The sequence below is a fragment of the Phaethon aethereus genome, assembly GCF_964289735.1.
Source record: "Phaethon aethereus genome assembly, chromosome: 17".
In the NCBI taxonomy this organism is placed as follows: domain Eukaryota; kingdom Metazoa; phylum Chordata; class Aves; order Phaethontiformes; family Phaethontidae; genus Phaethon; species Phaethon aethereus.
In genome coordinates, this window is record NC_138593.1 from 10408842 (window position 1) to 10433424 (window position 24583).

The window sequence follows — 24583 nt, forward strand, 5'->3', positions numbered from 1 at the left end:
TCGTAGCTAGTATCGCAGGTTGGTCAGTGAAAGAGTCGGGAAAAGCAGGAGTCTTCCTCCCACTCTTACCAGCAGAGTTAAGACTTTGTCTTCACTTTTTTTACCTTCAGGAACTGTCTCAGCAAAGCATCATCCACCAGACAGGATAAGATGACCTGGGATAACCTTATGCCATGTTCTTTAATCCTTGCTTATTGCTGTGGGTCTTAACTATTTCATGAATACTGATTTGAAGAGTGTATTTTACCACATCCTTTCTGATCCTTAAGCTCTTTTTTTCTGTACTGATGCTAAATAAGACTGTTTCATTATACTCTTGCCTGAAGTGTTCTGGTTTTTTTAGTAACTTGGTTTTTGAGAGAAGAATTGTCAAACTTCCTTCATAATGAAGTTACTTCAGCTAGTGATAAACACTGAAATTTTTAAATTAAGCATTTCGGTTTCCCTTCTGGGTGTTTAGAAATGACTGTTCTAGATGACAAAACTAATGAATTACTTTCTTTAATCAGCATGTATTTATCTTTGTCCAATTCTTACATATATCTTCCCTAAGCTCTGTTGCAAAGGAAGGAAAACAGTTTAGTAATCAACAGCAAGTAAATTAATCACCCAAGGAGAGACTGGGGGGGAATAAATCCTGCTGTTGGGTTGGCAGGTAATCAGCTTTCACAGTGTGAGTGGGTGAGCAATGATTACAAGTAGATAACGAATATTACTCAAGGACTTGGTAGTAGGGGAATTTTTCAGTGGTAGGAGTAAGCTGAGCAATCACAGCTATACTCTAATGAAGGATGCTTCTCCTCTTCTTAGCTGAAGATAAATAGCAGAGGAAAATCTTTCATGTACAAATGCTGAAACCAAGGTAGTCTGTCTATTCCTGCTCCCTGGATGTGGTAGAAAATAATTTTTCTGTGTGGCTCTTGTTTAGACAGACCTGCAACTCTTACTGGTGAAAAGGTAATAAAAGAAATAAAATGCTTTGAAAGAGGTAATGGTGCAGAAGCTCTTCTAGTGACTAAAGTGGTGCAGTTACAGGGTATTACTACTGCCTTGAGTGTAAAACAGCCTTTCAGAAATAACTGACTGTGTTTATGTGGGTTGGAAATCTCTGTAATGACTTACCTTGTTCTGTACAAGCTGGGTCTTTGTCCTTTTTTTTTAATCTAGGACTTTACATGACAATACTTTATCCAGCCAAAGAGGTTGAACGATAGGAGCTCTCACAGGCTGGGAGCAGTGCGATAGAGGCCTAAGGCACCCAGAAGGTCCAAGAATTGCAGCTGTAGCTGGCCTAAAGAGAGTATGTGGAATTCAGGCTTTCTGCCTACAAGATTGCATCATGCTTGCCTGTGTGTATATTTTATTTAAGGCAGTTATTAGTACTATTTATGATGCTTATGAAGTCAGCATTGCCATAAAGTGGAGGAGGAACAACAGCAGGTCTGTGGTGTTCAGGAGGGTGTGTTGGTTGGTAGGTGTGTGACTGCATCAGTTTTAACTCTGGCAGTAAGGGCTGCTGAAAGTTTTGACAGCACAGAGGCTTTTGTACTGCGCAGCCAGATTTGAGGGGCTGTAATGTTTGAGCTCTATGCATAGTGCACTATTAAATGACTTTCTTGTTGCCAAGAATATGTTACGTAATAAATGCCAGCCTGTTAGCCATGTACTTTAATGATGTGTAAAATACATGGATTTTTCTGTTACTAGCATTTGTAGCAAGTCAGTACTTAGAATTTTTGTGAGGTTTTTAGCTTTCTTTTGTAAGGAATCTTTGATACAGCTTCAGGTGCGATGGGTGAAAGGAAAAGTCTTGAGAGAGTTCTCGCAGCTGTGGTGGGCACGGGAAAGGAGCGGTGGCCAGGATCTGGCTGGTTGCTCTAGGAAGTGCTGTAGCACTGCGGTGGCTGGGGAGTGGGGTTCGTACCGGGTGGTGCTCGTGTCCTGTAGCAGAAGGTGACCAGGTTGTGTAGCCACTTCATCTGTTTCTCATCTCTGCCTGACCTGGGTGCATTGCTCATTCAGAACTTTAATGGGAAATCAGTGCAAAGAACACAGGACAGTCATTTGTAGGTCATTTTTCTTTGTGTACAGTATCTGTATGTGTGCATGCTACTTAAGCGTAACGAAGTGTGATTAGTTGAATTGTGAAAAATTAATACTTCTCCTGTCTTGCACTGATAGAACAGTTATAATTTGCTCACAACAGCCTTCCAAGTATGGGTCTGGTTAGCAACGATGTAGAGCTCTCAAAGTCCTAAGCTCCTGTTTCATGCTTTCTCTGCAATTCTTGGAAAAGATTTAATTCCTGTTTACCTTAATCTCTTCAGTTCCTGAAAGATGATTATCGTGTTGATAAGGTATTTTTAGTTCTTATCACTTAATGATGCTAACCAATGTACCAATGACATATGGAATTTAGATGACGACATCTTGGTGATAATGACAACGTTTAGAGATTTTGTTGCTGGAAATGTAAAAGTTAACATGTCCAGAAGTCACATAGAAATAGTGTGTAGATAGGCCAGTTCTCAGGCCTTTCCTGAGCTTCCAGGCTTGCTGCTCTCTTTAGTATAAGTGTCAGCCATGCCAGGGATACAAGTGGATGTGCAATATGCCATCAACCTTTGCTTTTTCCCATTTTCAGAGACCTGAAGCTGTCAATATTTTGTCCCTTCTGCCAATTAAGATCTTTTTAGAAACATTTAGATCGTCTTGCAATAAATAGATAAATCGCCTGATGATTCAAAATTTTCTTACACTTTTGAAATATGGAGAAGTGTTAAACCAGGCTTCATTTATCTCTCCATTACTGACAGAAGAACATCAACAAAAATGAGTCTTGAACAAAAGTAACAGGCTTCTTTTATATGTTTTTATATAACAGATGGCAACAGTTTGTTTGACTCAATGGCTGGTGGAATGCGTCTGATTGTTAGCTGCATCTCCTCCTTCCTCATCCTCTCTCTGCTGCTTTTCATGGTCCACCGGCTACGTCAGAGGCGGAGAGAGCGCATAGAGTCTTTGATTGGAGCAAATTGTAAGTAGCCTGTATCTGTAACTAGTCTTGATTTAAGTAGTGTATGTGCTTCAGAATAAAGAGCAGAAGAAATACAAATCTATGGAAAACACCAGTGGAATTCTGGTTATAGATTCTAGTTTCCAGCCAGTACTGTACCCAAATGTAGCTCTGCGCTGGCTGCCTGAACTGGCTGTGATTTGTACAAGTTTTGGTTCTCTGAACCATTCCACATTCAAAGAAAAAACTTTGATATCAACACTTACCTTGTGCCTCATGCTTATTATTGACAGATTGATGTACGGAAAGGTGAGAAATGTCATGGTCTTGCTTGACTATGCCTGTGTGTGTGTCTTGGTAGGTTCTTCAAACTTGAACTTTTTTAGCTGGTAATGGAAAAATATTTTTTGTTTGTGTGTGTGGTCCAAATCTGAAGTAACTTCTATGTGTGAATGATCTCCTTAGTTTGAAGAGGTTAGATTCAAATTTAGATGTGATGCAGGACAAACAGGCTGGGAGCAGGTGGGCCTGGGTATCATTGTGTAACTGCAGTGAGTTGTCTTGTATAGGTTACGTAGACTTTTTTAGGTCTTCAGGAGACATGAGTTCCTTGGGTGTGAAAAGTAGAAAAAGCTGTTGAGATCTCCCTTAAATGGAAGAAGAAAGCATGGGATAAAGTCACTTACTCCTTTTTCTTCTCTTGAAATAGTGCACCATTTTAATTTGGGCCGCAGGATGCCTGGTTTTGATTATGGTCCCGATGGTTTTGGAACTGGCCTTACTCCACTGCATCTTTCAGATGATGGAGAAGGTGGGGCATTTCATTTCCATGATCCGCCTCCACCCTATACTGCTTACAAGTATCCGGATATTCAACATCCAGATGACCCACCACCTCCTTATGAGGCTTCTGTCAATCCAGACAGCATCCTTTGTTCCACTCCAGGTATGCAGCCAATAACTTCTCTTTTCTTCTTTTTCATTTTGGCTAGACAATGGATTTTTTTTTTTTTTTAATTATAATTATGTGTTTTAGTGATTGTGATGGGAAAATGTATTTCACAATAAAATCTCCTATTTCTGTGATGGAAAAGTCTTTTCTTAAAATGTATCATTAAGCTTGGTTTTTCCCAAAATCTAGATCACCTAAATTACAAGTGGAATCCATGCTGCAAGCAGTTTAACTCTTATACCTTGCCTATTTTCAAGCCTTACCTTGGATGGGTTACCTGGTTACCTAGTTTCCACTATGCTGGTACCTTTTCTGGTCTTCTGGAGATAGGTTTATAGAGATTGGTATTAAAAAGTAGAACAAATGTCAAGTACAAGAGATTTTGAATAAAATATATCCAGTGTCTTCTCTCCTCCCCACTTCCCCCACCCACACCCCCCAAAAATTGACCAAAAATATCACTTTCTAATGATTCATCCAGTGCACTTCAGTTTTGCAGCTGCGATATTCACATACTGTAGAAATCATTACAATTTGGGATTTTATAGCAGCATATCTCACAAGATAAGTGAGCCTGATTAGTGCAAGTATCTTATTTATATATCAAAGTTTTATTTTTGCTACATAATTTTCCTCGTTTGCATGTCAATCTTTTTGTGCATTAATGCAAAACCAGGAAAAACTCATAGCTTCCAGAAATACAGATAGTAAATCTGTTTGGGAATGTGAAATGCAATACTTCATGTTCTGATTCTGCTTGGGTTTTGTTCTTTGCAGATGGAGTTCTTTCTCAGACTGTGCAAAGCAGTCCTCCATCACTAGGAAACTGTGATGTGTCCCCACAGCTTACAGAGGGATCACTTCCTCCCTCAGTTGGTCCTTCTCCAGTGGAGCTGGAAGACTCTGCTGACAGCAGCACCTTTCTTGTCCCTCCTGACACACCGTTAAATGAAAACACGCCGGCAGAAACTCTTACGGGCAGCCGTCACAGCCACTGTTCTCTCAATACCATTGTATAAAGGAGTAAAAAGCTGACTGCCAGTCAGAAATAGTTTTAGCAACTGTTTGCACAGACAAACACTAATCCGTGGTTTGAACTTCAGAAGGAATCTCCACTTTGGTTTTTGAACACTGCTTTTATGTTCTAGATTAGGATTGTGCCTCTTGTTTTTTGGCTGTTGTTATTCATTCACTACTTGGTTTGTCCTGTAAATATGGATTGTATAACTACTCTCTTTTTCCATTGGTTATGGAAAAGAGTGCAGAGAATTGCTTTGACTTCTAAGGAGGTGAAAAGTATGGGTAGCTTGTTTTTTTCCTTAACCTGAGAGGAAACAAAATCTACATCAGAAAAAAGCTGCTTGGATTTGGCTGGATACCACTGGACCCAGGGAACAGACAATGGAACAAGAGGGTGGGGGCCATCACCGTTCAATCAATTGCTTTCTCCCTTGCTTCGGTGCTACACTTGGAAAAGGCAGAGAAGATGGAACTGCAGGGGAAGGGGCTGGGGGCCTGTTTTACAGAGTGGGAACACTGAGGAGCTAAAACACGTGCCACCAAATGAGAGCTACACAGTATAAAACATTTGCATGTTTTGATCTGCCTTGCTGTTTCAGAACACCATAGGGACTGGAGGATGAGTGATCTACACAATATGTGACAAGTGGGTACTAAGAAAACTAGGATTTGCAATTACAATTATCTGGTGGTGGTAGCTACAAAATCTCATATTGTTGGGTAAACTTCTGGCCCATAAGGAAACCTGGGTCTGTGTAATGCCTGTGTCCCTTCGGTGGAATCCTCATATGTGTTAGGTAGTACTTGAGGGAAGAGGTGGGGAGCAATTAACTTTGATGCAGTCTGACTTCACTATATGAAGCCTGTTTGTCATAATCCTGTAAGGAAGATTGAGGTATTTTTCTTTGTAGCTTAACTCCTTTACAGTGAACAGTTGCGCAAGACTGGCCTGGATAAGAGACCATTGTTTTGGTTTTTTTACAGCATGCTATATTTAGCAATTAGTGTGTTCCCTTCCCTCCATTTTGCTTCCTTACGGTTCCACAAATACCATTTAAAAACCGTGATCAACACGCACAATACATGATGTTTAATTCTAATTGGACACTTGTTCCTTATCCGAATCCCATAAATTGCCAACCTAATCTACGGATTTCCCCATGTCTCCCGCACCATTTATCCAGGTCCCACAAGAGGTTATGGTAAGGTTAGAGTGCTTGGATCAGTAAAGCAGTTTGCTTCAGTCTGAGATGTCATCTTAAATTTCCCCCTCAGACTGAACTCTTTAAGCTAATTTAGAGATGGCAAAAAGATTCATTCTCTTGCTCACTAAACCCAAAATTGAGCACTGTTGGTTTGGATAATGAGTGCAAAATAATCCTTACAGGTGATTTGAAATTTATGTTTGGATTTCAGTGTACGAATGATTTGCCCTTTCCTCCCATCCTCCTCTTCTGCTTCTCCTTGACTTACTGTAGCAGTCAGCAGATGAGATGAATTATAAGGAATTTGTAAAGAATGCCCCTTGTGAGTGTTCTCCTGTTACCTTATGAAGGGTACAAGCCTAGAGGGACAGGAAGACAACACTGTATGGGGGGGGGGGGTGTTATCTGTTTTTCTAGTAATGATGAGAAATCATACTTGTATGACAAATCCTAACCCACTGTTGTGGTTTCCCAGTGCAGCTGGCTCTTTCCCCATTGAATATGCTGCTACTTTCTATTCTGTGTCTTGCCTATAGGCTTATACTGTACTTGGGGATTGGTCTGGACAATTCAACTTCTTTTGCACAGAAAACCAAGTTTAGTTATTGAGATCATATCTGGTGTCTTGACATTCAGACACTTTTGCTAACAATCTTGAGTCCACCAGAGAGAACGAATCACAGTTCTGGGGTGCGCTGCTGGCACACGAGTGGGAGGAATTACGGTTAGGAAGCCTCTCCGCCTGGAGCCGTACCACCGCGCGCGTCCTTGCTCTCTGGTTTGACTGGCTCTAACAGCAGTGGTACGAAATAAGAGGACCAACTCTCTACCCTGTGGGATCTCTTACTGTCTTCTCCTCTGAGTTCAAGTCCTGGTCTAATGAAGTGGATGGATAGCAGTAGTCAGAACCATGCATACAAATTATTGAGCATTTCTGAAGTATGAAAATAAAGCGGGTTTTGTGCATTTTTGAGCACATTCATACGTTTTATACATTGTATGTACTGATTTTTCTTTAGTTTTATAGGTACGAATGCGTGTGTGCGTGTATGTGTTTCTGGATGGCTATATATATATATATACATACTGTAGACGGTAACCTTTGTGCTGTGTCCAGCTAGGTAAAGCTAAGCACTGGGATATAAACTAGGCTCTTAGGGTTAATACTTCTCTCAAGCTGGCTACACTCTGTTGTAGGACAGGCTGTGATAGTGTACACTTAAGTAGGATGCAAAGTCTATGCTACTACAATCTGTTCCTGAAAAATATTTTGTTAGCAGTACAAAACAGAAAACGTCCAATTTCTTTTGAAGCCAGATGGAATATTTGTTCTTTGTAGTATTCTAGCGCAATAACAAAAGGCCTTTTGGCTTGGTTTAGTCTCTGAAGCTGTGTTTTGTGGCTGAGGTGAACCTTACCTCACACTTCTCCTAACACTGCAGGAATCTGTTAGATTTTTTTATTTTACTTTTGGTTCTGTGGTGAATTTTATTTGAAAATAAGCTCTGTTACAACTGGCAACTTCATGGTGGCTCCTGGTTGTAGCTATTCCAAATGGAGGCTTCTTTGTAGAAGCCTCTGTGTGATATTTTCCCCATTGCTTCTGAGCCTTTCTCACTTGTGTATTGGCACGGAGGCTGCTATTTTCTCTCTTTTCCCCTATCCTTCTTCATCTTAACTGTAGACAAGGGAAATTTTGCCTTGAACAGAGCAGCTCACCAAGTACAGCTCATTTACCTCTTGGTGAGCTTCTAATTTGGCAATAAAACTTGTCATTTTTTTAATTTCCCCTTTCTAATGTAGCTTTTTCACATTGAGTGCTTTCTCTTGGAGTAAGAGCCTTTGTAGCAGAAAACGTCACAACTACTCAAACTTCTGGACCAACAGGGGAAGAATTAAGTTTTCTTGACGGCAGTCGACTCCTCAGCAAACCTTCCTTGCCCTTGGCAAGGTGACTGGTAAGCAGTGTGTCCTGAGCACCAGCTACAGAGGGTTGATGCTTGCCCAGGGAAGACCTTTTTGTTTTAATTGCCATTAGATTGATGAGATCTGTGGAGTTATTTTGTGTGTTGATTTTTTTTTTCTTTTTTTCCCCCACCACCACCATTCACTTCTCTGGATGTTTTTCTTAACTATTGATGCATCCCAAATGGCCCTCCAGACCCAGCGGGGGAGATGGCATTACCACATCTTTCCCAGCAGCACACGTGAGCAGAGAGCATGTTTCTCTTGGCATGTCTTTGACCGCAGTCGTCGTAAAGTCACAGCACTCGGTTCTGTGCAGGGCGTGCACCTCCCGTCGTGGCCTCGGACAAAACCGCTCCTCAGATTCCCCATCCTTACGACGTACTGTGGTGCCATATCGAGGTCTCTGCTGCTCCTTCAAGAACAGCCCTAGATACTCACTTCTATCGGTGTTATCGGTGATATCCATACACAGTCTCACAGCAGCCTCTAATTTTTTTACTAGGTGAGTTGTAGAGTATTGTAATGTTAGAAGGACGGTGGGTTTCATTCTGTGCTAGAAGATCAAAACTGTCATTCAAAGAGCTGTACAAAGTCATTCAAACTGTACAAAGAGCTTGTCTGCTTAATGTTCAGTCTTGTCTAGTTTTGAGCCTCAGACTATTCCTTTACCCGTTCATGGCAGGGCACTGATCTAGAAGAAGAATGAAGTAGGTGGAAAATGTTTTCTGAAGGCTTAATATTAACAGCCAGCAAGTGCTCTGCCTCCACAGGTGTCAGGGGGTGATGGCCTGTTCATATGTCTCTTGAGTTTCACTTGGGAAGAAAATGTTTTTGTGACCAGTAATTACTGTTCTTTTCCCATCTAATGTTAATTTGAACCTGTTTTTAAAGATGTTTTTATCTTTCAGATGTGGATTTTCAGTGGCAAAGCATTGAAGTTTTGATGTTGCCTGACACAATCCATAGCACGTGGGTTTTTTTGTTTTTCCAGTTGCTGAAACATCTTTTTTTTTTTTCTCCCTAGCTAAGGAACATGCAATATACAGAAATGTCTTTTAAATTTCCCTTGCAAGTTGGGAGATGGACCCTAAAATTAGAGCAGATTAGTGTAGAGGAGGCAAATCAAAGTTCATACGTTTTGCTTTCGACGTTCCCCAGTTCCAAATGAAACCCGCATTTCTTTGGAACAGATGCTTGCAGCAGTACAGATTTGCTTCCCCTAACAACACCCTGCATTACCTGCCTGCTGCGGTACGACATAGCTTTAATTTTCCAGTATTGTGCACCTTGAACGTTGAGTGGGTTGTAGTCGATGCCAGCGGGGATGCTGCGCTTGCAGGCTGCCTGCGTGGCCGTGCTGCGCCGTACCCCGAGTGTCAGGCTGGCGGATGCCTGGGAGGCTGCGAGAGAGAATGAGACACTGATTTTTACCTTCTGGAAAATAATATTGGCCAACGCTGCATTTGCAGGCTTCTCCTGTGTAGTTGGTTTGTGACTGGACTTAACTGTGGCAGTGTATAAAAGATTTTGATATTCTGTGAAATACCATGTAGAATTTAAATTTGATACTATAATAATTCAGTCCCTGTGACGCTGGTTTTTTGTTTTAACTTCTTTCTTTGGGGTTGACACTAATCTTTCTTTTTTTCTCAAGACGCTGTGAGAAACATTTCATCCAAATGCCAAATAAATTGTGTTCTGTAAGAGAAATGGCCTGTTGCAGTGTCTTCCGATTTCTGCATCGATGTGGTTCCTCAGCGTTGGGAAGGAAGGTCTTGTTAAATCACGCTTCTGAGCTGTGATCTTGCAAAAAGATCAATAGATGCATTTAACTTCAAGCAGGGAGGCTGCTGAAGTCCCTTTGTGTACAAATTCCGGCAGAATTTACCGATATTGGCGTAATTTTCGGAAAGTCTTGGCTGTATACCCCAGAAGGTGAAGTGCAGCTTACTCCTGCTGCCCTCCAAACCTGTGGGGAAGATGCCGAGCCTTGGGGCAGGAGGTGCAGGTGGCCGTGTTGGAGGGGAGGGCTGTTCCTGACCCCCAGCTCCCGGTGTGGGGCAGCAGGGCTCTGGGGAATGAACCACGTCAGCCGGAGAGTTGACGTGGAGTCAGAGGGGGAGAGGGGTAGCGCTGAGCCGTGGTAGCGCTGAGCCGTGGTAGCGCTGAGCCGTGGTAGCGCTGAGCCGTGGTAGCGCTGAGCCGTGGTAGCGCTGAGCCGTGGTAGCGCTGAGCCGTGGTAGCGCTGAGCCGTGGTAGCGCTGAGCCGTGGTAGCGCTGAGCCGTGGTAGCGCTGAGCCGTGGTAGCGCTGAGCCGTGGTAGCGCTGAGCCGTGGTAGCGCTGAGCCGTGGTAGCGCTGAGCCGTGGTAGCGCTGAGCCGTGGTGCTGCCGTGGGCGCAGCAGGCAGGGGGGAGGCTGGTGGAAAAGCCTGATGAGAGGTCTGGCTGTCCTGGCCTCTTCAGCTATTCCAAAATTTGAGCTCCAAACTTTTCCTCAAATTCTGAACAGAAGCTTTTGGGTACTGCACCTTTCCCTCGGTTGTGTTTTACACCTCCCGCGTGGTACAGGGGCTGGAGGGCCGGCCCTTGGTTGGGCTGGCAGGAGAAGCCTCGGCCAAGAGCCGTGTTTCGGGGTGCGCGGGGGGGTCCTGTCTGTGCTGGGGGAGGTGTACGGCCGATGGCGTTTCTGCTCAGGCCAGCCCCGAGCCGCTTGGCGTTCCAGGCGATGGCAGTTCCTTCCGGAGCTGTGGGGAAACGACAGGAGCCGGCGTGTGCGGTGGGAGAGGCAGCTCTCCTGCCCCGGTCCCCTCGGCCTGCAGTGAGCCGGGAGGTGATGCTGCCTCGCTTGGAAGAGCCTGTGACTCTAAATTATTTAACAAAGCTGGCTGATAGCAGGGAATATTTCCCTCTAAACAACTTGCTGGGTAAATAGGCCTCTAAATGGTTGTGTTGGTTTAGTAACGCAGGAGGTTAGCTGTCCTGTAGTACGTACTCGTAACAACATGACCGGAGGCTCCAAACGGTGGTGGCCAGCGTGCTGGTCGGAGGACGCGTCCTTTTGGAGCGGGGAAAGCCGTGCCGCTGGCACCTACCCTGCCTCTTCTGGAGCAGCCCGGGCAGCGCGCGCAGTGCCACGGGGCCGCAGAGCCCCTGCGTCCTCGCCCCGGTCCTGGTGGCAGCTCCGAGGACACCCTGCGCTACCAGTGCTGGAATGAGGTTTTCCAGAGTGATGCAGAGTCAAATCCACTTTACCTGGGGGAAGTAGGTAACGAATTAAAAATTGGCTTCCTGATCCCTGCCTGCCACGAGAGGGGCTGGTTTTGGGAGCAGGGAAAGAGCGGCAGCTCCTTTTCACACGGTCCAGACCTGGCCCGGTGATGCCTGCCCGTGTGCCGGGCTGAGAGCTCAGGTCCTAGGAACATTCCCTGTTTCTTTTACGAGCTGCCGGGCTCGCAGTGTTTGCTGTGAGCGCTGCGGAACAAGTCCCCGCGGCATTGCTGGGCTGTGCCTGTGCCCTGCTCGTGGCCGCGGGATGTGCTCATTGCTGAAAGCCGTCCAGCGTGCAGTGTCATCGTCGCCGCAGGTGCCGCGGAGGGCTCCGCTCGCCCCTTCCTGCCGCCGCTGCCGCCTCCGTTGCTGCCGGACCTGAACCAGCGCAGCCTCCGGCTCCCAGAGCTCCACCTCCGCGCTGGGCCGGGAGATGCTGGTTCAGCTGAGGGCGGTGGGATGCAGTTCTCCCTTCACTGAAGGGGTCTCGGGGGCGATAAGTGTCTCCATAGCAGCTGCCTGATGTCTCACGAGTGCTTGGGGGGGCTCAGTGTGGCAGGGACCCCGTGGGGCTTTGCTGACCCTGCAAGACCTTGTGCAGATACAACTCGTCCTTCCCTCCTGCCCTCTCGTCGCCCGGGGACAGGGCAACGCTGCGGCTGCGGGGGCGGCCGGGAGCGCTGCCGCCGCGCTCGGGGCTCGCTGCCGCTCCCCGGGGACACGCGGCTGTGTGTGTCCCTGCGCCCCGTGCGAGGGGGGAGGCTGTTGGCATTGACGGATGCTGTGGCAGGGGCGTTGCTGGGCAGCCTCTTGCTATAAGCTCTTACCGGCTTAAAATGCGTTTTCCTGGGCGGGTAATTAGCCGCTGTGCTCAGCGTGGCGTGTCCGGGGCGCTCAAACCTGGGAGAATGCCGGGGACCCAGGGGTGCGGGTCAGACGTGTGTAGGGGCCACAGGCTGGCAGTGACCCCGGGGGTGCCAGGCCGTGGGGGCTGGCTGGCCTTGCCGGGCTGGGGGAGACGTCGCTGACCCCGGCGGCGGCGGGAGTGTGGGATGAATGAAGGGGCTGTACAGCGGCGCGCGGCCAGCACGCATCTGCCAGCCACAGTGCCTCCTTTGTGCCGGTGCCGGCTGCGCTCCCTGCCCTGCTCCCGGCTTCCTCCCTGGGCTAGCAGCAGCTTATTACAGAAATCAAAGATTTTAATGGAAAATCAGAAGTGGCTGGAGTATTTATTCCCCTTGAACTTCTCCTCCCTATTGCGCTTGCTTCTCTGGATGCCCACAACCCTTCGTGCACCCGTCCCTGGGCGATGTGAACCACGCTCTGGTGGCTCAGGTCCTTGACTTGTCACTGTCCCTGTCAGCCCGTGTCCCTGGGCCGGGTTCCCAGGCGGCAGCGCAGGATCTGCCTCCAGGAGCCATTCTTGGCACCTCGGCTGCGTGCTGGTGCAGCGTTCTGATGGTGCACGTGGCGGGGGTTCCCAGCAGGGTGGCACCGTGCCCGTGACCGATCGACGGCTGCAGCTTATGTAACTATTTTTATTTTTCAGCGGTATTTTTTCCCCTGTCATGGTTCTTGCCCTTGGTGCTGCGAGTACGCGTGTCTGCGGGGACCTTGTCCACCTCCTGGCTGCGCGGTGGCAGGACGACGGACATGGTCTCTCGCTGCGGGGACAGCACAGAGCTGCAGGATCGGCCGTGAGCTCACCACCAGCACCGCGGCAGCAAGCGACCAGCAAGTACAGAGCAGCTCGTTCAAGGTTTGATCTGGTTCCTATAGAAACTGGAGGTTGCTCTTGCCTGGCGCCGGTGCCAGCAGCCGGCGGTGCGCCCTGGGAGCAGGGCAGCCCGGGATGGGGGGGAGCAGGGTGCGTACAGCACAGCGTCTTGGTGCTGCCGCTGCCTTTCCTCGTGCTGCTCCTGCCCCTCGGCGGGGCCGCGCTGAGCCCCGCTGGGGCTCTGCAGCCCCCTCCAGCCACGCAGGGCGCTCTGGGCCTGCAGGACCCCGGGCTGGACCTGCTGCTTCTTCCCTGGCAGGGCCCTTTGTGGGGTAAGGGACTCGTCCCCCGCTGCGTGCCGGCTCATGTGCTGCGGCACCGCGCTGCTGGCGCTCCTGGCCGTGCGTTCTCTGCCGTGATGTCTCTGCTCCTGCCCTCCTTGCCAAAAATCACCGCCAGAGAAGCCTGAAAACCTAAAAGGATGTCCTGGGGGGCACCTCTGCCCTGCTCGATGCCCTGGGGGGCAATAGCCCAGGGACAGTGGGTCCCATCGGCTCCCAAGCTCAGAGAGTCTGGGCTTTTTCCCCGCTGCCCAGCACCATGGACTTTGCCACCGCGGGCAGGTGGCAGAGGTGCTCGGGCCACTTGGTGGGCTGAGGGAGGTCTGGGTCTCCCCTGGTTGCTGGAGCAGCTCCTCTCCTTCCCAGCAGCAATCGGTGCAGGCTGCAGACCTGGTGAGACCCTCTGCCTTGCCTGGCCGCCCTTTGCGGCTTGCTCCGGAAGGATGATCGCAGCCCTCTGCAAACTACCTCATCCCTGGATCAGGCCCCTGGAGCAGGGGCCAAGCGTCATCCGTGGCGCAGGTCCAGAGCAGCTCGGGGGACCCTGCGCGGCCATCCACCTCCGTGCCCCGCGCCGGTGCCCAAACCCGCGGATCTGCTCTGCCCAGGCCCCTGCCCGGGGGGGACGAAGGCACCCCGAAGAGCTCCCGTCGAGGACAAACCCTGGTGGGTGCGTTGTCCCCTTGCAGCACGTGGCAGCCGAGTGGCTTTGCCGAGCCAGAGCCCGTTCCCGGCCAAGCCGGCAGCAGGAGGCTTCTTCCCGCTGCGCTCGCGCTGCTGCCGGGTTTGCTCATCCTGGCAGCGTCTCGGCCGCGCTGCCGGGCAGGGCTGGGGGCTGGCGAGAGGAGCTGCGGGCTGGGCGCCGTGGCCTCCTTTCCACTGCTGCCTGAGGAGGGCAGGGATATTTTAGGAGAATGTGACAACACCACGCTCCTGTGCTCTCACCCCCCTTCCTACCTGCCCGCCGCGGGAGCGTAGCTCTGCGGGTGAGATACCGGCTGCCGTGGGACCTGCCTGCACGGGCGCAATGGGGACGGCGTGCGCTGCCTCCCTGTCGAGGAGCTGAACAGCCGCGTCCGCGCCGGGCTCCTGTGATGCCCGGGCGGGTGCCGAGGCTCGTGCCTGGGTGCTGCCCCCCTGCCCTGGCTGGCTGGTGCTGCGTGGCCGTGAGAGCCTGAGCTGCTACGGCACGATGCAGCCTCGTGCTGCCGGAGGGGAAAGGGCCGAATCCTGCCCCACCAGCGTGCTGCCCCTCGGTGACCCCGGGGGCTGAGGGCCCCCCATAGCGCAGATGCAGAGGCCACCTGTGCCCCGAGGCTGGGGGCTGCAGTTACGTGGCCAAGGCGCCATGGGCACCCACCGGCCATTGCCTGGGGAGGGGCTGCGTGCACCCTGTTTGCAGGCATCAGCTGGATACGGCCCCTGGGTCCCCACGGCACTGCCCGCCCCACGTCAGGTCTCCGATGGGAGCTGCCGCCCTCCTGCTGTGGGGCATGCGGGACCCGCTGCTGGCTGGGGAGTTGCCAAAGCGGGGGGTGGGGGGCAAAGGCTGTCCCACAGCGCGTACCTGCGAAGAGTGGGGAGGGCATGGGGCAGTGCTGGTGCCCCCGGCGCCTTCTGCCTACCGACAGCCCCCTCTGAAGCCCATGTGTGGCCCCATGGCACCGTGCAGGGCACGGGACGGGGCACGGTGGGGATGCTGCCAACCCCCTGTTTTGGGGATGGAGAGCAGGATGGTACCCGGGGGTACCGGAGGGGCGCGGGCCGGGGAGCGTGCTGCACCCCCGGGCTTTGCCAGCCCCCTGCTCACCTGCCTTGTCCCTGCCGCCTGCCCTTGGGCTGGCATCCCGGGCAGGGGCCTGGCACGGCGCAGAGGGGCTGGCTGGGGGCCGGGCCACTCTCCCGCTCCCTCCTAGCAGCCGAGGAGTTAAAAACTCAGCCCTTGTGATGAATATTTAACAGCAGTGCACAGGCTGGAGCGGAGGATTTCTCTGGGCTGCCTGGGCGCTGGCAGCGCTGCCTCCCGCCCCAGCCCGCCGCCTGCCCGGGCGCACTGCGGAGGAGGATGGGGCGTCGCAGCGGGGCCGCCTGCCCGCTGCTGCCCGTCCCTGCCACCGGCATGGGGATGCCGGGGCTGGGGATAACTTTTCTGACTTTGCCTCTCGTCGTGCAAGCAGCCGTGGGAGGTGAGATGCGCTGCCTGCCTGCCCGCCCTCCTCTCAGGGCGTCTGGGGTGGCCGAAGGGGACGGGGGTCCCCGCGGTGGGAGAGTATGGGGGGTCATGGGGTGCAGAGCTGGGGCGTGCTGTGCACTGAGGGTCCTCCGTAGTGCAGGGGACCTGTTTATTCCCTTCCCTTTCCCAGGTGCTGGGGGGTGACGCACCAGGTCTGGCCCAGGAGCTGTCTCCTGCTCTCCCACCATCCTCCTCCTCACTGGAGGATGTCCCTGCTGTGCTGCTGGGCTCCAGGAGGTCTCAGCCCACCCAGCGCAGGAGGTGTCTGGGCTGGGGTCCCCTTGGGGTGGGTGGGTATTCAGGTGTTTGGGTCTTGGGCTTCAGCCTGCCTGCCCCACGGACCAGCACCACTGGGAAACACCGACAAGGATGAAATCTCCGAGCAACCTGGCACTGCCGTCCCGGGGCCGAGGCGCTGGGGTGCTCACCTGCTTTCGGGCCAGGCTGGCGGCAGCGACTGCCCTGGCTCCTGCTGGAGGATGCTCGAGGTTGGGTGAGGGCTGGTGGGTGCAGATCCAAGGGTCTCCCGAGAGCTTGGCTTCCCCCTGGACGGTCCTGCACCATCCCGCTCACGGCTCTTCCTTGGGGCTGGTGTCTCCTGTAGGGCTGTAGCGAGGACCTGGATGCGGTGCAGGCTGGGGCCACGAGCGGCACAGGTGGAATCAGGCAGGGCTGCCTTTGTCCTGCTGCTCCGAGCGGCCGCGGCTGGCACGAGAGCGTGGCTTGGCTCGCCTGCAACCGGCCCGCTGGCACGGGCCCTCGGCCATCAGCAGGGACCGCTCGCCTGGGCTGGCGCCGGGCAGCACCGCGGGCGCCTGGGCACGAGCTTTGGGCGTCCCGCCGGGAGCAGGGCAGGGAGCTGAGGAGGGAAGGGGTGCACTCCGCAGCCCTCATCACAGAGCTGATGGCCCTGGGCAGTTGCGCAGTCGGCAGGAGCTGGGCTCCGTCTTCCTGCGCACCCCCTCAGCATCCCCGGATCTGCCGCGCCGGCACCCGGCATCAAGCGCCCGGTCCCCGTAGCTGCCCCATGCGCGGGCAGCGGCGCCGGTGGGAGTTCGGCAGCTCCGGCTGAGGTGGCCGAGTGACGGAGCGAGCCGTCGTCCCGCAGCGTGGGCGCAGGCCTGCCCACCCCACCCCTTGCCTGCTGCAGCCCCCAGCAACCGCCTCCTGCTGCCAGCCCGCCCGTGGGAGCTGCGGGAAGCACCGGGGAGGGCTGCAGCAGCCCCCCCAGCTCCCTGCTCACCCAGGGCTGCTGGGGGGCAGGTGAGGCAACTGGCGTGGGGCGAGGGGCCGCCTGGGCTCCGCAGGATGGGGGGGGGGGTTGGCCCCACAGCGGCTGGGGAAGGAGCCCCGCAAGCAGCGAGGTTTGGCTGCCTCGGAGAGGAGCGGAGCGATGCTGAGGGAGGCTTCCCTGGGGAACGGCCGGGGGAGGCAGGGAGGGTGAGAACGTGTGAAACCAGCAGCGCCGAGAATAACTGGGATGAACAGGAGCGCCGGCGGGACCCCTGGCTGCGATGAGGGGTGTCCTCGCCATCGGGGGGCCGGGCATGGCTGTGGGTGGGTTTGGGGAGCGGGTGCCTGTCCCCATCACCTGCCCTGAGCCCTTCTCTCTCCTGCAGGGCAGTGGTGTTACGACTCGCAGGACCCCAAATGCGGTGAGTGGTGCCACGTGCGGGACGGGGGTGCCGGCGCCGTGCGGGGCTCGGAGCCCCGCGTCTCCCCGCAGCGCCCGGCTGAGGGCACCCCGGGCAGCATCAGCGAGGCTGCAGCGGGCAGCGTGGCTTGCAGAAAGGCGACGTGACCCATGTCATACCGAGGTGGGAACGGTTAGAGGAGCTTCACTTTCAGGTGTGCTGGTGTAGAGACTGGAGACAAGCGCCTGAGCCCCTTGGAGAGTCGGCCCTGGCCCCCTGCCCCAGCCTGGTCCGGGTGCTCCTGGGGCAGCACCAGCATCCCCTCTTTCACCTGAAGCAAATTAAATCCCAGATTTAAAACACGCCGTTAGCAACCCCAGTGAGGCGTCGGGGGGGCCGTGGGGCACAGGGCCCCGGCACGAGGAGGGACGGCTCCGTTTGGGCAGGCAGCAAGCCCTGCCTGCCCGCGCTGGGAAGGGAAGCATGGCTGGGGGCACTTTGTCTTGAAGCACGCAAATAGCTTGTAAAAGGTTAATTAAGGATCAACGAGTATTTAATCAGCCGTCATGGCCCAACTGTTTTATAGCTCTTGGGTGCACGTGCCCCGTGCCCAGCCGCTGTGGCCGGAGAGCGTGAATCGCTGGGCTCCGCTTATCCCGGCCGGACCAACGCTCGGCATCACCGGCAATTCAACCTCATCAGGCCAGCGGCGAGAGCAGGTTTCGGCAGGGGAGCGGGGCTGGCTGGAAGCGGCTTGGGCAGCACGGAGCCGGCCGTGTGCCTGCAGCAGGGCCGCAGGGAACGGTTCCTTAACGAAGGCACCGGGTAATTTGTGGGGCTGCCTGGCAGCACCGTGCCGGGGAGTCAGCAGGGCAGTGGCACGGCCAGGCTGCGGCTCCTGGGGTTTCCAGGCAAAAAGCCGCCCGGAGTAATGAGAGGGGAAGGGAAGGAGGCAGGGCTGAGCCTGGGGGGCAGGAGGTGGGGCTGAGCCTGTGTCTGTGGTTTTGTCCATGAGAAGGTAGGTAAAGGTGAGGGCTGGGCCGTGGGGTGCTGCCTGGGGAACGGCCCCCCAGGCCCTGGTTGTAGGGGATATGAGGGGTAACGGTGTGTGGGTCAGCCAAAGGCTGCCCAGCTATACTGTGTGCCAGAGCAAAGCCAGCGGTGCCCACGGAGGGATGCCCTGAGCTCCTCCGGGACGGGGGGTGCCCTGGGGTGGATGGGGCTGGAGATGCCGGGGAGCTCCCGTTCCCTGGATGGGACTGCAGCCCAGCCGCCGCAGCGCCCGGTGCCAACACCTCCACACCGGGCGCCTGCAGCTCGGGCTGCCCTGGGGCCACCAAGCAAAGGAGCAGGGAGTCACGGCAGCCGCACTGGAGCAGTGAGCAGCAGGGTGGCCAGCTATGCCCCGCAGCTGAGGACTGCAATGAGTGTTGCGAGAAGTGATGATGCCGGGACGAGGGGAACAGTGAGCCACACGTACGGGGTGTGTGGTCTAGCCATGGTGGCAACCTTGGGGACCTCAGTTCATGGCCCCCAGGCAGGACTGTGGGTTTGCAGCAGGCCCAGCTGGCTGCTGGTGCTGCTGCATCCTTGCCCAGCTCCTGCTACAGTGACCCCCCCCACCCTGGGAGCTGCCGCTGGGCATCGGCTGGTCACACTGGACCCTGTAGGCCATTTGCCCCAGGATGAGTTGCGTGGCCAGGATGCGCTGCCACTTGCCACAAACTTGACAAAACCAGCGTGGGTAGGCTAAAATGTGGTAAAACCCAAACCGCGTGTTCTGTGAATGGCCCTTGAGTCCTCAGTCCCCCCTTCTCAGTGGCTCCCGTCTGTCTGTCCCTCGCAGGTGCTGTATGGGGTAGTTTGCTCCCTCTGCGTGAGCCCCAGCCTGGGTTTGCTTGCAGGGATGGGCAGAAGGGGCTGGGAGAAAAGCCTTCGCCAGCGGCAGGGTGGAGGGACGGCGGCTGCTGCTGCTGGGCTAAGTATAGCCCCCAGCCCTGCAAGGAAACCTGGCTGTGGGTGAGGCTGCCATAAGCCCCTGCTCATCGGTAGGGAGGAAGGTTGGCCAGGCAGGAGGGCAGCTCCCATGGGTGCAGGCGAGCACGGCGGGGCTGGCTGGAGACCTCGCCACCCTTGTCCTCGTGAGCCCCCCGGGGCGGCAGTGGCTCGCTGGCTGCCCGTGGTGCCCCTGCCCCTCCTCTGCAGGCCCTAGCCACTGGAAGGAGCTGAAAGCCACGTGCGGCGGCGACAAGCAGTCTCCCGTGAACATCGACAGGCGCCAGCTGCAGCGGGATGGCAGCCTCGGGGACATCCTCTTTGAGGGCTACGACCAGGCCCCCCCGGGCAAGTGGAGGCTGGCAAACGATGGGCACACAGGTGCGTGCTGCGGCCGGGCACCCTCCCCTGCCCCGGCTCCCCGGGCACTGTCCTGGCCGGGGCTCGGCTCCACCACCGCTCCCGGGTGCTCTCTGCCCTCGAGCTGCAGGGTCCTGGCGTGGCTCCTGCCCCGTGGGTTGGGGTTAGTGCTGGGGTGCGTTGGCCTGGGGAGGACGAGCCCAGGTCTGCCAGACTGTCCCCCGCCTTTACCCCCATCCTTACCCTGTCCCGCTGCCCTCGCAGCGATGCTGAGCCTGGCGAGCGAGTTGGCCTCTGAGCACATCGCCGTCAGCGGCGGGGGCCTCCCCGGCAGGTACCGCGCACTGCAGCTCCACTTCCACTGGGGCAGCCCAGCTGGGAACGGCTCCGAGCACACCCTCGACGGGCGCCGGCTCCCCATGGAGGTAGGCAAGAAAAAGCACCCGTCGCGCTCCCTGGGTGGCCCGAGTCCTTGGGGCGATGGGAAGGTGTGATGCTGGTGCACCCCAAGGCCACCACGCAGCGGGGTGATCCCACTTGGTGGTGCCGCGCAGGCGGGTTCGGCCGTGCTCCCCGTCACCGCCGATGGCGGGGTACGGACAGCCGCCGCACAGGGCACCTGGGTGGTTAAAAAGCAGCTGACATGAGACTCAAGGTTTTTCTTTACCGTGCGTGGGCCCAGCTGCCTCATCGGAGGCACTCGGCAGGGTTTGGAGGGCTCTGTGCCCCGCTGGGACCGCACGCTGAGTCAGTGAATGCAAGCAAGAGCGCGCAGGAGTGCGTCGTGCCAAGCGTGTCGGGATCCTTCTGGGTAAAAGAGGCTCTGCACCTCTAAAATATTAATTGTCTGCCAGAGGAGAGCAAAATTTATGTATTGCGGCTGGCAGGCACCCCGGGACGCTGGCCCACTTTCCCCACTCCCTTCAAAGGATGCTCGCTTCATTCGGGCGCTTTGATCCTCTGAGCGGCTGCCCTGCAGAAACACCCATGAGATCGGGAGGGCTTTTGGGGGGGGTGGCTGGCTCAGCACCCAGCTGCCCCGGGGAGGTCCGTGGGCGAGTGCCCCGCTGCCGGGGGGTTGGCCGGGGGGGGTTGCCCACACTCGGCCCCTCCGTGCTTTTCCCCAGCTGCACATCGTCCACATCAATGTCAAGTACCGGACGCTGGCAGAGGCCAAGGGGCACCCCAACGGGCTGGCCGTCCTCGGCTTCTTCTTCCAGGTGGGTCTGCGGGGGCTCAGGCTGCTGGCGGGAGGGACCCCCGGAACAGGCTGCTCGTGGTGCGGCTGGGGGAGCATTGTATGGCTGCCCCGAGGGAGCGAGAAGGGGCAGGAGCGCTGGGTCAAGGCCAGGAGGGGCTGGCAAACCTCCGTGGTGAAAGGCGCCGTGACCCCCCCCCGGCTTTGTGCAAGGGGGTGCCGGCTGGGAGCTCGCCCGTCCCCACTGCTCTGTGGCGACGCGGGGCCGGGGCCGGCTCTGCCTGCGGATGCTCGGCGGTACAGGATGACCTGGCTCTGCCCTGCCCCAGCTGCTTACTGTCCCCCTCCGCAGGTCTCCGAAACCCCTAATACCAACTACAACACCATCGTGGCGGGGCTGAGGAACGTCTCCCGTGCTGGTGCGTCTCCTCTTTGTCCAGGCAGGGGCGGAAAGGGGAGACACCCCGGTGCAGGAGGGCAGGGCTGTGCCCGGGTGTGTTGGCTGGGGGGACCTGCCAGTCTGTGGGGACATCTGACTGAAGGAAAACTGCTGGGGGTGGCCCTGCTGTCCCCGCCATGTCCATGCACAGGACAGGCTCAGTCCCTGTGTCTCGCCCCGCAGGGGACTCCGTGGATTTGGCCTCCACCTTCCGCCTGAGCAACCTGCTGCCGCATGCCGGCCGGCTCTCCGGGTACTACCGCTACCAGGGCTCCCTCACCACCCCTGACTGCAGCGAGGTTGTCATCTGGACCATCTTTGAGGAGCCAGTGGAGATCGGCCATGAGCAGGTACCGGCGTGCACAGCCCCACGCTCCAGCGCCCGAAGGGCTGGACCCCCCAGGTGGCCCCTCTCCTCGCCCTTCCTGACCCCTAAGCAAGAGCACAGGGAAAGTCATCTCTACAATAACGCTCCTGGCAATTAATTAATTTTATGAGGGTTAAGTAACAGGGCCATGGCCACCTGCCAGCAGGGAGAAATCCCCTCCGTAGTGCTCTCCCGCCCAGCCCCGGTATTCAGAGAGAGAAATGGGAGCGAACCCCATGGAGCTCAGAAGAGGCTCTAAGGAGGTCGGTGTGTGGGTGGATGGCTGGATGGGTAGATGGATGGATGGAGTTCTCCTCTGCTGCCCAAGCATCTTAGTAGACATATTTTCCCGAGGGTGACGTGGGCCAGCTGCTCTTTAAGTGCCCAGCACAGGCAGTGAAACACGATTAGCTCCTTTAAAACTCAAGAGCTGATCCTTGCAAGGCCCTGGCTCCTGCACTTACCCTCCGGGTCTGGTTTCGGGAGAGTGATGAAGGGTGGCGGGAGGACACCCGCCAGCGTGGGCCCATGCCGTGGGTCCTGTGCCGCTGGCTGCGGAGCAGCACGGGAGGGGGCTCACGAGTGGGTGGGGGCTCGGGGTGCCCGGCGAAGTGGCTGCCCACCCCTGCCTCTCCCCCTGCACAGCTGCGGGCATTCGTCAGCACCCTCCACTTCCCGGCCGCCGGCCCCGTGCTCCTAAAAATGACCAACAACTTCCGCCCGCCGCAGCCCCTCCGCAGCCGGAAGGTCTTCGCCTCCAGGGCGGCCACGGCCAGCGGCGGGTCACCGTGTGGGGGCCGCTGCCAGGTCTTGTCGCCCCTGCTCCTCCTGGCCCTGCTCGGCCCCTTCTTGACAGCCCCGTAGAGTCTGGCCCAGCCTTTCACCAGTCTCCACACGAGCATCGCCTCGCTGCGATGGCGACAGGGAGGCAACACATCTGGTTCATGGGTAAATGGGAAAAAAAAATGACAAAAAAAGCACGTCGAGACCTTGGCTGGGTGAAGGAGTGGCAAACCTGGATCTCTGCAGAGGTGAACCCGTGAATCCCTGCAAGCCTGGAGCCTGCCGGCCATGCCCCTGTAGCCACCGGGAGGGGGTGCGGGAGGGGCTGGAATAAAGCCGAGGTCCTCGCCGGTGGCTGCGTGTCGCTGCCTCTTTGGCTCTGCGTCCCTTCGGCGTCGCTGGGGCAGGGCGCTTGGCACGGGGCTGTGGGCAGGGTGAGTGGGGAGGGAGCTGGGGGACGGTGTCTCGGGGGACCCTGGCCCTGCGCGTGGCTGCGCAGGCGGGTATGAGACGCCCCTCTCCTCCCTGTGCAATAAATCCCCAGGGCCCGATCCTGGCCCTGCACGTGGCTCAGGGTCCTTCCAGGCCCTGTGCTTGCAGACACCGCCCTGTTGCTTTCCCCAGCGTGGGGGCTGGCTGAGGAGGGACGGGGCTGTCCCCGGGGTCACAGCACCCCTCAGTGCCCTGGGGCCAGACGCGGGGAACCGATGGCTGTTTCCATGGAATTTTACACTGGCAGAAATAGCTGCAGCTGCCGGCGCTGCTCCTGTGCTGCCTGGCAAGGCAGGGGCAGAGCCAGGGCCCGGGGGAATGGGGTGGTTCATAATTAATGTGCTGAAGCTCCAGGCGCATTCCCGTCTCCTCCTGAATTATGGGCATAAGAGCACAGGTCCTTATCTGGGAGCGGAGGGGGCAGGTGGAGGTTTTCACCATTTCTGGGTGGAAACCACTGCCAGCACAGCACTGAAGCCGCCCCCCAGCCCAAGGGCAGGCTGCAGCACCCATGGGTGCAGGAGGCCTGAGCATCCTCCTGGCACGGCTTGGGCTGTCTCTGAAGGCTGCAGCAGGGAAGAGGCATCTCCAGGGGGTGAAGGGGCGCAGCCAAAGACCCCACGATCCCCATGCCGAGGTGCTCGCAGGCCCCTGTGGGCGCTGGGGCTCAATAAAGCCACCCCAGAGCTCAGGTCTGGGGTCTTGGAGCAGCCACCCTGGTCCGGTGAGGGGAGGGCAGAGTCCGTGCTCGGGCCCCGGGGTGCCGAGTGCCGTTGGGCGTGCAGCACACACAGGGTGCTGACCATGGGCTACCGCTTCTGGCCGGCGTGGCCATGGCCGTCGCCCAGCTCGGTCACTCCTGCCGAGCCCCGGCTGGAAGCGGTGGCCTCGCTCGGGGCCCGTGGGCTGACCGTTCCTTACAGACCTCGTCCGTGGGGTAACGGCCCCGGCCGCCTGCCCCCGCCCCGCTGGGGGCTCAGGCCGGGGAGAGCCGGCGGGTGCGGGGCCACGCTCGCCCCGTGTGCCCGCGGGCAGCGCGGGCTGCCACCGCCTCGGGCGGCTCAGGCTGGCCCCGTGTGCCCACCCGTGTCTCCCCGCAGGCCTCTCCCGTGTGCCTGCCTGCCGTCGCGCCCATGGGCCGCCCCGGGCCGGGGCCCACCGCCGCTCCGCCGCCACGCGGGCCACGGGCCACGCGGGGGCGTCGGGGCTGCGCGGGGCGCGGCTGCCGGAGCGCCGCTGGGGCCGCCAGGGGGCGCCCGCCTCCCGGCTGCGGACACCGCGCGCCTCTGCCCGCGCCCTCGTGCTGCCGGTGCCGCCTCTACGTCCGCTCCACCGTGCCCTCCGCTTCCCGCAGCGTCCCATCGCGGCCCCCCGCGCCCCCCGTGCTCCCCCCGCGCTCCCCCCGCGTCCTCCGCGCTGCCTGTGCCCCCACGTCCCTCCGTGCGCCCTCGTTGCCCCCTGCCCGCTGCACGGCCCGGCCCCTCGCACCCACAGGCTGCGGGACGGCTGCCCCACAAACGCGCCCGCGTCCAGCCCAGGGCTGGTCACAGGCCCCGCTGGCGAGCGTGGCAGGTTCAGCCGCGGGGCACGGCGGGA

At 56.5% G+C, this 24583-nt stretch overlaps 2 protein-coding genes across 2 annotated transcripts in view; both read left to right on the forward strand.

The window, feature by feature from the left end:
• The window catches only part of DGCR2 (DiGeorge syndrome critical region gene 2), a gene marked incomplete at both ends in the record, with an annotated part of 42999 nt that extends 38012 nt beyond the window's left edge, over positions 1-4987 (forward strand). The window contains 3 exons of the mRNA XM_082007505.1: positions 2885-3037; positions 3726-3962; positions 4746-4987. Of these exons, the coding sequence (XP_081863631.1) occupies positions 2885-3037; positions 3726-3962; positions 4746-4987 (632 nt within the window). The remainder of the gene's footprint in view (positions 1-2884; positions 3038-3725; positions 3963-4745) is intronic.
• A 10618-nt stretch (positions 4988-15605) lies between these two features.
• LOC309411226 (carbonic anhydrase 15-like) lies at positions 15606-23087 on the forward strand (the record flags this gene model as incomplete). Its single annotated transcript, XM_082007782.1, has 8 exons — positions 15606-15672; positions 17339-17374; positions 19559-19729; positions 19973-20133; positions 20836-20928; positions 21259-21325; positions 21529-21695; positions 22358-23087. The coding sequence occupies 8 exons, from the start codon at positions 15606-15608 to the stop codon at positions 22574-22576; spliced, it is 981 nt and encodes a 326-aa protein (XP_081863908.1). The 3' UTR covers positions 22577-23087.
• Between the last annotated feature and the right edge of the window lie 1496 nt (positions 23088-24583).